General features: G+C 41.5%; 1 protein-coding gene across 6 annotated transcripts in view; it reads left to right on the forward strand.

Annotated features, from left to right (window-relative positions):
• LOC120902482 (neural cell adhesion molecule 1) overlaps positions 1-12,498 on the forward strand; it is a 192,997-nt gene that overhangs the window by 118,091 nt on the left and 62,408 nt on the right. For all 6 annotated transcript variants that reach the window (XM_040311264.1, XM_040311260.1, XM_040311262.1 and 3 more), the window contains exons 5-6: positions 8,143-8,257; positions 8,727-8,820. In XM_040311264.1, the coding sequence (XP_040167198.1) occupies positions 8,143-8,257; positions 8,727-8,820 (209 nt within the window). The remainder of the gene's footprint in view (positions 1-8,142; positions 8,258-8,726; positions 8,821-12,498) is intronic.

The raw sequence follows: 12,498 nt of genomic DNA on the forward strand, positions 1-12,498 counted from the left end.
CAGTACATGCACAATTCGCGACATTCCTTGCCGGCCGATGCGAGAATCAACACAAGCTCTAAGCTGTAGTGCACTACAGAAAGAGAGAGTGTCATTTTCTTCACTTTAAGGACGATATTTTCTTACCCGACCTGTCCGCCCGCGATCGCTTGGGGCTGTCTCCGAACAGCGCGGACGAGAAAAGCTGCTGAAAAGGCTGATGGTTCTTTAAGCGGTTGCTTCAGAACGATGTCGACAAAAGCCCAACCCAAACCCTCGAACCGGTGCATGCAGGTGCCATGTGGTGCGCTGCAAATACCCAGGCAAACCCAAAGAGGAAGCAAAATATGAATGAGCTACCACGTTCTATGAAGATATGATGGGATGTAGCTATCCTTCTTGGGCTGGCAAGAAGATGTCCCTAAACCGCGTCGGCTTGGTCCTGATGACGGTGCAAGAACCTCGTGCTGCTTTCCCTACCAAACAGCCGCACTCCATTCACTCCACTGTCTGTCGATTATCTGCCGAACGGTACGAGCCTGGTATTCCCAACATTCAACCCACCGCCAATGTGGAAGGTGGCGTGCGAACGAGCAAGCCTACGTGCCTTGGCTACGTGGGGTCGGGTGACACGCGTGAATGTCAATATTAATGTGAGCAAGTGAGTCAACCACTCAGCCCGAACGGGTGTGTGGCAGGGTGTGGCAGGCGGCCCGGGTTGTTAAAGGGAAATGGTAAATTTGCTTTCACCTGGCTATTTTGGTTTGGCGACGCTGACAAGAGACGCCAGACGGGGAGCCCGACCCGAAAATAACATTAAAAGATTGGTTTAATGGCATGAAATGAATTTTGAGTTTAATGAATCGCAAACGTGTATAAAAGGTGGGGAGGAAAAACGGGGTCGCTTTAACTAAATAAAAGGCGCAATTTAGCCACACAACGTTGCTGCGTGAACGGGTTTGAGGATGACATCGTTGGTAATTTTATCAGGTAGTGCAGGCTCTTCTTAGAACACACACCGTTGGAAGATAAATTAAAAACATATTACAAGCTGCTTTCACTTCACTGTACAAGCAGTCAAGTGTTGTCAGTACTTTTACATACACTTTTATTGGATACACTTGAAGAAAAACAGACCTTACAATATCGATAAAATGTGCTTTCTCTGCTTCAAGGCGTAATGCTCTTGAAAATCGTTTGTACATGCCTTAATACCATTTAATGGTGTAGACTTGCCACGAGAACATTGTTTGGTTAATGGGAATCTTTAAATGGTACTAAATGATCGAAACACCACCCAAACCGGAGTATGACAACAGCTAAGCCGCAAACGGTGTCCCTCATCCGACTGATAACAATCATAGCGACGGCGGATCAACACGTTGACACGGCCAGCAATCGATACCGGCTACGACACCGTGGCGCGAATCAGCCAAATAGCTGCGAGGCGAAAAGGGTATCACTCCCCTGGTGCCACTTGCGCTTACAACGTGAAAAGGGGGAAAAGCGTCTCTTTAAACCGCAGAGTAGTTGTAATCGGTTGGTTTAACATAACCGATCCGGCTCGCGCTGTTTACGAGTTTTCTTTTGCGTCGCGTGGAAAACCGGATTCGCACAACCGGTGCCTGAACTGCTCCGTTCACCCACCGGCTGACACTCGACCCGAACGTTTCTGCTTTCCACCGCTTTCTAATGGGTTCCTGTGGCAACCCTCCCTTTGCCGCTTTTGCTGAGTCAAACTAACTTCTCCATCCGCACCTTTAGACGATGCCTTTTGTCTTCGGTGTCGAACGGTGGAGACAGTCGGTTCCGCGGGAATGCGTTCACGACGTCTAGTGCCTGTCAATTTTTGCGTCCCACTTGGGTGCCGCCAATCCTTGCCACCCCGCGCAGCCACACAAAGTCAACGCCATAATCCTTGCGCTGCAGAAGATTATTGTACATTTACATAATTAAAACATAACAAAAGAGGAGAATCCCGTAACCACAAACCGTCTCTGTCGCTGTGGATCGCGATGCCGGCTTCGCCATAGTGTGCAGCACCAATCACCCCGTGAAGTAAGAGGTATTTTGTTTCTGTTTTTGTTTCAACTTGACATCTTTATGCCGGCTCTGGGAGCCTCTTCAGTTGGAGGGTTTTTCTTTCATTCCGGCTGATAATCAAAGCGAAATAATAGAATCGTGGTGCAACTAACCACACACTCTCGTGCAGCTTGCGTATAGCGAATGTGTTCAATTGTCAAAATTGTTGCGTGAAGTTTGTTAGTGAAAAATGAAGACATTGTTTTTGTATATATATATAGTTTGTATATAATTTCATGTGCACGAGGCATTCGTTTAATAGAGAATGCAAGTGAATGCATTCGGGGGTTTATGTATTTCAAAAGTGGCTCAGGAGTTTGTAGCCAATATATCACCATTCATATTATGTTTTCATCTTCCCATTGAACAATCAGGTCAACTAGTGTTTTCTCACATGTAATGTAAGCTTTACTAAAACTTTTTGCAACTATCGCTCGCGTATGAATTTTCGGTAATCAGTTTAAAAACTAATGCAAATCTTTTATCGCAACATTAGCCAAATAACAACCACGAAATGAGAAAACTTATTATAAATTAGTAAATGAATCAGTTATTATAATTATTCACTAATGAAATCATCAAAGCCGATAATATTGTTTAGTTGTATTATTTTACTATAGAACTTACTATCGTGCTGCGCGGTGAACTAATTAGTTTCAAATAGCAGTCAAACTCAGCACCAAATAGGAAGAAGATACGCAATTTCTACACGGCTCGAACGTGTGTCATACTTTTACATGGAATCGTAGCGTCCTATATCTGTAGATATTTGGCACAATTTTCAACTGCAGAATTATCTGCCCATACGGGTCCAATGCTGCCATCTGTCAATCTTTAATCCCAATACCTCAAGCTAAATAATCAAATCAATCTTACTTACCCTCTATCTTCAGGCTCTAATTCAACTGATCCTAAAGCATGCTCGTTCGATGTCATTCAAATGGTGTGGCTTTAAGGTGTATCACTACATGTGTAAACTCTTGAAGTATCACTAAATGTGTAATCGATGTGTGCATCGAGCATATGAAAATTTAACGCATTGTTCCGTACTATGCGCTTTGTTTGTCACGAGGAATAAACCTTAAAAGTCACGTAAATAAGATATTCTCCCTTCTCCCTTACGTAGGGGAAAATTACCTTTAACTAACAATGCATGCCAAACTTTACTTTGTGCTTCTGCTCCCATGAAAACGATAAGACCGACCAACATAGATAACATGTTTTAACTCATCAAAAATGTTTCATCCATCGAAACAACGCCGCTTGTAACGTCGTCCCATACCAGAGTCATGTTCAAATATCAAGCTAATGTTTTATACCTACAAGCAAAACAAACAAAGAGTTACCCCTTAACCCATACCTGCGGGGACTGTGGGGTTTGCTAAACAATGAATATTCGTGCAGAAGCACAATTAATATTGTTCATCACAAATCCTTATCAGAACGTATTCCATAAGCTGGAGGCGTGTTGCGCTAGCGCTAAGAGTAGCGGAAATACCTTGCAAGAATTTTACCCCGTACAAAGAATTGTAAGAAGGTTGCCCTTACAACCATGATTCAACGGAACCGTGAAATGCTTGCCATTATTTTTGTCCTCTGCCTCTCTGGCTGCCATCAAGTCCACTGGTTTTTTGGTATTCACTTACTAGTGTGTGAGTGTGCGCGCCATGAAACTGCTATGTATAAACTCCCGTGGCGGACTATTTGAACCAAAATCTCGTGGGGGAGAGTAAAACCAGCTTTAAGTTTATCAGAACGATTGGTCCGATTTAAGACACGTTATGCCACTGCTCGAGGTCATTCGAGGGGTTTTCATGTGAGCTTTGATTGCTGCTGTATTGAATGCACGATTTGGCCCACGACTACGGGTCGCGTTTCATTGCTTTCTTTCAGTGATTACAAACGTTCCGGCTGTGTAGCGGGCATCGTGTGCCTTTTGGAGCACATTTCGAGCGCTCGCTTTTTGCTCATTTTCCCCGTAACGAGCTTTCTGATTCACCGTGCGCACAGCGAAACGAGCGCCTGCACGAAGGAATTTTCATCCAAATTGGTTGAAAATTCTAAACATGATGCCGAAGCAAATGTCCGAATGGTAACGGTTATAGGAAATAACTTGTTGCTGTTTTTTTTCTTCTTTTTTTGGTATGTTTGTCCGTTAGTTGGGCTGTTTGGCCAACCAACGTCGTGTGCGCTCGAGATACATTCTTGGCTGTGCTTTTGTGATGCCCATTCAAGGATCTTACAAATTGCGCTTCGTTCATGTTTGATGGTCGAAGAATGTGTGCATCCAAGCGGTCGGTTGGAAATTGAAATAACAATCCTTACCGTGCTCATTTTCAACTCGTGCAATCGTGCTGCCAGAAGGAGCATAGTGAACTGAGAGCAAATTATGAAAGTCATATGAGCTCAGTACAAGGAAAATGATAAAAAATAAATGCTAATTTTGCAACCTAAAATGCTGCAACTTTCAACATTGTGGGATGAGTTTTAGAGAAGTTAGCTCGGAAGTAGCGATTGAATTCCGTTCCAAAAACTCCGTAACCTTACCTACCCGACAAAGTGTCCCATTACGGTGCGCACATTCTACCCTGTGCCGCCTGCTGCTTATTAGAACCATCAATCACGGGATCCATGGATGTTGGGTCGAACGACGGGACTCGGCTCGCTTTTTATATTTTATAAATCTGTAGCACCAGCCTTCTTGCATGTGTCCAGGTTATCTCACCCCCGTGCGTTGGGTGAGCGCCCTCTTCATCGCGCTATTTTCCCGTCACTGCCAAACAAAACGAAGCTACAGCACACTGCTTCACTCATCCATCATTCTTTCTTTTCGTTCGACTTGCCGACTTTCGCAATTCAGGCCATCTCAAAACGTAGCACCGACGGGAAACAAATTACCCACTCATCACGGCTCTCGCATGCTCTCGGCACAGCATAAAACGGCCGGGCCATTTTTCGCGTACGCCTTACGCCGTACCCCGTCAGCCGAAATGCCGACGATAAACAAACGCACGCATAACGCTCGGAACCCGGCAAGCGGCAATAGCGACTGCGTAAACATTTCCGGAACAACATAAATCATTTAATAAACGTCATCAACTGTCTTTGTACGTTTCGTCTCATCGCGCGCTCAACGTGCGTTCCCCACTACGCACACGAGCGACACTGTTGACTGATAACAGTCTTTTCAAACGCGACTGCGAAACACGTTAATATGTGTCACACGTTGTAGCTACACGCCGTCAAGCCGAAACGAATCATTCGTAACACTCTGCCGACAGCGGCTCAAGAGCTGCTGTCGAAAAGTTTAGATAAAAGTCAACAGCGTGTGTTGATACGTTTCCACGTCTTACGCTCCGACACGCACCGTTCGGCTGACACCTTGTATACTTGCCTTACGGAATGGAAGTTTATCTTATTTTTTTGTTTTTTGCTCCCGATACAAGAGCTCGAAGATATGTAATATATTTTCTACGTATAATTTGCGAACCGCTTTGGATGAACCGGCGAAAAAATTTGCTGTTGTTTGTTGTTTAGTAACAGCTACCAGGCGCATCCATGAGCCATAAAATTAATGATAAAGAAAACAAGTGTAACTTTATTCTGAAAGGAACTTTTTGAAATATGAATTTCGAAAAAAAAATCTGAAGAATATATATTTTAGCAATTTTTCTGAAACTTATCTCTAGGAAGTTGTAATCAAAGAGAAATCAAGAGAAGCGAAATATCTATTATTTAAAAAATGTAAATGAATAATCATCCTGCTTTCACAAAGCGGTTTAGCATCGATGTTGTGTTCCACGCCAGCACAAATTTACCGGAAAGATTGAAGTAGAACTGGCAAATTTGAAGGTTGAACCTCAAACAAATATGCATTGAGGTCATGTTGTTTGACTATGTAGCTTTGGAGGTTTATTTCATTAGCCCATAGCGTCTATCTATACTAGGAAGTACCAAATACTTTACTAAGGTTATTTGATAAAAATGATTCGATTTTTTGTGGAATAAACAATAGTATGGTTAACTAATTTAAAAAGGAGATGTGAAAAACCATAAGCGACAATTATAAATTCCAATAAATGTAGACATCTTTTTCTATTTGACGTAACGACTTTCGTGGTCTTTTGAGTAGTAGTAGTAGTAACACGTTACTGTGCAACCAGACATTCCGAGAAATACCGACACGCCATGGAGCATGAAGCTAAATTCATAAAAAGTGTAGGGGCGTGAGACATTTGGCATTTCATCGAATGTTAACGCACCCTACAGAAAAACAGTTGGATATATAGCGGAAAGCGGGGCAGAATGGCACTGTCAAGGATTTTACAGTGTATCTCATTGGGTAAACCAATAAACACTGATATTTTGACGGCAATCGTTGCTTCAACATCTTATTCATGAAAAACAATCAGGAGTGGAAGCATCAATATTAAATTAATAAAATAAAATTAAAAAATCCACAACAAATGTGGGGAGATTTATTATGCGGGTCTCGTTATGACCATAGGTCAAAGCACATAAAAACAAAGGAACAAAATTGACCAGAACATTGGACTTTAAGCTTTGGTATAAGCTCTTGCATATTGGTATGAAGACCTTAGCTTACACCACAGCCTCATCATGGTGCTCGTGTCAAAGCATGTCGACCATTTTGACCCAAGCGAAACATTTTACAAACTTCAACTTTAAAAACTTTACATTTTTTGTCAAATGCTTACGAAAGCTTATTTTCGAGACGATGAAGATTACATCGCTTCGAGAAAACCTTTTATTTGCTAATTTATTTGATTATTTTGAAATCTTAGGTTATGAAATGTTCATGGTGGGCTTTAAACATTGTATTTTATGTTTTTCAATTATTAGAAGACATTATAAACGTATAGGAACAGCCCAGCCTTAATTGTACAAAATGTGCACTCCAAGGAAACGTAATATACATACGTACATACGTATAGTAATATACAAATATAATATAATTATAATTATAAATACACTCACCATTTTTAAACCTTTTGTCAACAGCAGATATGAACTCTTTCCATAATGTAATGGCAACGTCAACACAACGAGGACACTGTTGTGTGACCAGTGGTTATTTTGATTAGCATTCGTATGGTAGAGTGTTGTTACTACCATCAGAAACTATCGCTAAATTGGCAGCTGCTTTAAAGGGGTGTATTATCAAAGTGTGAAATCAAACCCACTGTAAACACACAACCAGTACCCGCAGCTCATAACCATTACGCCAGCAATGTGCCCAACATCCCGAACTACCGGTTGCGGGTACCGCCAGCATCCAAGCTGATCGCTACCCTGATCTGTCCGTACAGAAATGATAAAGTTTTAATAAATTTATTTAGCAATTAGTGTCATCAAAGCGAAGCCATTCTCATACACACGTTTCTTAATTGCTCCTCCATTAAGCCATCGTCGTTGCCTATCGACCATACCGGGGTTCGTTCTTTACCGTCAGAACCACGACAGCCATTGGTACAACCCTAGCTAGCGAGCATAATGATGCCACTCACTTTACGCGCAGAAATTTTCTTTACTTACGGGGCCTTGGGAAAGCGAGAGGAAAACTGTGTCTCTTTCCCTGTATCACACTCAACGACCGGTGTGTGTGTGTGATAAAGCGGTGAGGTTAAACTCGAGAAATCACTTGCCATGTGTCAGTAAGGTGAGCGTTAGTCAAAGTGTAACTTACGGCTTTTGAGCCATCCGACACTTTCAGTGACAAACATTCTGCAGGAGGGATGTAAAAGCACACGATGAGGCGAGATTGAACCGTGGCGAGGGAGCTATTTCTGCGAAGCAGTAGAATCATTAGTGATCCATCGTATCCGCTTGTCTGATTTCTGATATACTAATCATTTCTTTTAAAACATTTTTTCACTTCAATTTATTGCCATAAAAACCAAAAATACATGCTGGAAATGTACACATAATTCGTCGCTTTCTCCGACAATAACTTCAAACATAAGTAAATTGCAACCATTAAACATGGAAAGGGAGGTTGATGCTCTCTGGCAAGTTAAATTCCGAAATTTATTTCTATAATCTTTATCCTTTTATTTACAGCTTTGACGTGCGGGGGAAACCTTTACAGCAGGCAAGGCATTGGTCAGCGCCGGAAATTTTCGGACCAAGGGCCCACTTCAACACCGACACCGATCCGGCCACACTGGATATACAGGTAAACAAGTTTCGCCCAAACCACAGCCCACTTCAAGCACGTGTTGTTTCATACCTTTGCTGAAGTTTGTCTGTTACTGCACCAAGTTTAGAAAAATACAGAAATATGTTTATATTTCACTGCAACACACCAACTCCAAAGTATCAAACATACAGTGTTTGGCAAATGGGATAAAATGGTCAACTCTCTTTTTACTTGTGCAATACAACATTTTCCGCATGTGTGTATGTGTGTGTGAATGTTTTTACTCACTACATCACAACATCTCAAACTGGTTGTGATTTTGATCGTTTCCGTGTTCTCTTTCTTTCTTCCACATCGCCCTTTCGCTCTCTCTCCACTGCTCCCACGCCGTACAACGCGTTGACGCCGTTTTCGCTGCCAACACTGCTTCCTGCATTCATCGTGTTGCGTCAATTTGGGGCTGCCCCGGGATTCTCGGTACAACGCGGCACAAATATTTGCTTAGGACGTTCGACGCCATGACGAGGGTGTCTACCGCTGTCGGGTTGACTTTCGTACCAGTCAAACACAGAGCTTTCGATATAATCTCAGCATCATCAGTGAGTACAAACAAGCGGCATAAATAGATGATTTGCAATGTTTTTCCCTCCTGCTATACCTACCCTCCACCACCCAAACCGCTCCACTCTTCTTCCCACGTGCCGGGGTGGGTCGGTGCACTAATCCATCTCCTCAGCGCTGATCCCATCTCCTCAAGCTAATGCCTGACTTCCGTAATATTTGCCAAATTTGACATTTTACATTGCTGCATATTTCATGCCTAATCCTTTAGCCGTGACACGAAGAAGGCAAGGGATCCTTTCTAAATTAGATTGAGAGAAATACTTTGCTAAGCTTTTGTGTTCTTTGTTTCGTTTTTTACTTTTCTTTTGCACTTCTTATTTATTCTCGTACTGCTTAGGAAATACAACACGTCACGTACGTCATGACCTATTATTTTTGGACAAAGTTGAAGTTCACCATCCCTCATCACGAGCTATTGCAAAGGTTCATGTAAGGTTACTGGGGGCATTATTACTTTAATGTACAATGTATTGGAATTCCTCGAAACATTTGAAAAAGAGCACACGAGTAAGCTCAATATAATCTGTTATTGTTTAAAAACTGTATTTGCACACGAAGGAATAACATTGCTGGAATATGGTATAATGACTAAATCGGGACTGTATTAAGCTTTGTTTTGTATTTAAGTATTTATATCTTTAAAACAAGGTTACTGGTGTATAATATATATTTATTTTTTTATTTTTTTATTTTATTTTTTTTTTAATTTAGATTTTTTTTTTAAGTGTGCGTATTCATTTTGAATATGTTCTTTTATTTTATAAATGTTTATTAACTGAACTTGGACAGCTTGCAATTTCATATTTCATATTATATTCTATATCATAAAATTGATTAACACAACATTAATGCTTCGCTTCGGATTATTTCATCCGATTCAATAACTCTCCGTTTTGGTTCGAAATCATTTTAAGAAGTTTACATTTAACGTCGCTCTCGTTTTTGTTTAGATCAAAGATATCAAACTGATGACCCGAGGGCCAAGTGTGGCCGCGAGGTCTTTCGGTTTGGCCCGCGACCGCTTGAGCCAAAATTTATTTGTAGAAGCATTTCTGCTCCTATAATACATGTCAGTCAATTCCGGACTGCTGAAATATGAGGAGATTTTTAACTCACATGTTTCTTTACTAATTGTCAGACCAGTCATTGTCATAAACCTGGTCGGTTTGTTCAACCTTCTCTCTATGCATGTTTGCATAAAAAGATAAGAATTCCAAAAACTCTTATGGTCATTGAATGAAAATAAAACATGTTTTTTTTTTAATGAGCTTTGATTTCCAGAAAATTTTAGCAAAATGTTAATAAATGCAATGAAAATCCCTTTCACTTACCGATGTATTAATTTGTTACTCATAAGTATTTAATGAACTATTCTATAAGGAAACAACTCACGTTTTATCTTCAAACTCATACAAAATCGAGAATGTCTTACTCAAGTGTATGTAGTTTTTCAACTTTTTATTGTTAGGCCATCAATCAAGGTACTTGGTGACCAAAAGAGCAATTTCTATGAGAAAAAGACTTGTAAAAATTAACAAAATCACTAATCCAACAGGAATTAAAAACACGCTTTTTTAGTATATTGTTTTGGGAAAGGTTGAACCATCTCTTTCAAAAAAAAAGGGAAACCCTTTAGGTATGATTGCACCTTAGAACATTATACTTCTGCAAAGCGTTTAGAAATCTGATGAAGTGAGATGGCAGCACAAACACGTGCTACTTTTGATATGATGTTACAAACGATCTTAAGCTGAGGCAGCCTACCAAGACCAATGTGATTAGATAAACTACAGGTGGGATTATGACTCTGATTTTGGTCACCACAATGAATGAAAATTTCTATGACGATTGGCAGGAAGGGATTAACGGGGATATCAGAGCCCTATGACCAATTGAAAATGATCTGCTATAGTCTTTTTTCACAACAAAGTTTTAACTTTTGTAACGTAATTATCGTCCCAAAAATGAAATAAAAAGAACTTCTAACGATTTGATTTTTGTCTCATATAATATCATGTAAAATCTAGGTTGCGACCCTCTGCTACTATTTTCAATGGCATTTTGGCCCGCGGGATCAAATGATCACACATCACTGGTTTAGATTAACAAATATTAATCAAAATGACGTTCTTTTGAGTACACCGATATCTTAAACAACAATAACTCATTCATCGTATTCTAAAACAACACGACATTCGGTAAACTTTCCTATCAACAGGCAATTTCATTGATTAGGCTTAGAACTTATAGTAACAGTGTCGTCAATATCGTTCTCGAAATGATTATTGTTCTCCCGCTGCAAGATCTTGCCTGGGCTCTAAATTATTATTCGGTTCGCTGTTGTGCCCAGTGCGTTCGCCTGTTGCCAATTACCATCGGTGTAACGCGTAGCAACGCCAACAGCAATCCATGATCGATCAATGTCCATTGTTCCCCGGCGGCCGAGCAACGAACGACGCACAAGCAAATCTTCATGCGCCGCCACCGGAACCCGGGCGCAAGGAGACGGCACCATTGAAGCGTGAGTTTTCTTATGGAATTTCGAAACACATCAGTTCCGGTTGATTGAGCCTCCAACAAACCATTGCAGATTAAGGTTCTTCTGCCGGCAAGTCTCAAGCATCAGTGCGCCACAATCGGCTAGGCGGTTAAAGGCCCACTGGAGCCCACTCGCATCCCCCGTGCGCAACCGCTGCACGCAACACTTGCCCCGTACACCATTTATCACACTTTCCACACACCATCTCACATTACAAGCGATGTAAAATGGGTACGGAATTCGGAGAGAAATCGAATATGGATCAACCAGCAAAGGCAGGGAGTGTTGTCAAGTGGGTTGTGAAAGATTTTCAGCTACTTTTCGGCACACGGTCCGCTTGACGGGTGCGGCGCCCGGTGTATTATGTGAGCACGAGCATGTATGTGTGTGTATGCGAGTGTGCATGTTTTTTGTGTATTTGTCCACCACCGGCCTAACCTTTTCTGCCCGCCAAGCGGACGGTTATTTATGGCCGGCTCCAGTTGGCCGCACCGACGCATCGGTTTTAACGATTTGCAGGCCGGAAAATGGGGGAAAACAAACCGAAGAAAACCCGTCTTCACCCATGATCGGATTCGGGTGAAGTAATAAATTTTCAGTACAGCGTATATTTTATTTCTGCTTACTTGACCCAACGCACCTTGGCAACGGTTTTGTGGGGCCAAACGCTGCTTTGTTAGTATCTGCCCATTCCGGTTGGTTGGTCCGTGCATTTACGGCGCCCACGTGACCACCGGGCAAGCCCATCGATTACACAGTGGGAGCCCAAATTTATATATAAACCAAGATTCCTCACGTTTTGCTTCCAAAAAGCTGTGGCAAAAAAGTGGGCTCGAAATGAAATCATACAACCGGCGTTAAGCGTTGGAATAATTGACAGAACTGTCGGAAGGCCACTGCAGACAAATAAACAAACATCAACCTGAATGGGATGGTCATTTATCAAAATTTTGAATAAAACAATTGGATCACTCTTCCTATTTGAACTTGCTACTGCAAAATACTGCGCATACTGCTGTCGTTACACGATGTCAAGGTAGAATGTGTGATTTTTTCAACCGGCAAGTAAAATTAATTGCGCGAAAAACCAACAATCCCCATACACGATAAGCTC

This window comes from Anopheles arabiensis, chromosome 3, assembly GCF_016920715.1.
Source record: "Anopheles arabiensis isolate DONGOLA chromosome 3, AaraD3, whole genome shotgun sequence".
NCBI classification, from domain to species: Eukaryota; Metazoa; Arthropoda; class Insecta; order Diptera; family Culicidae; genus Anopheles; species Anopheles arabiensis.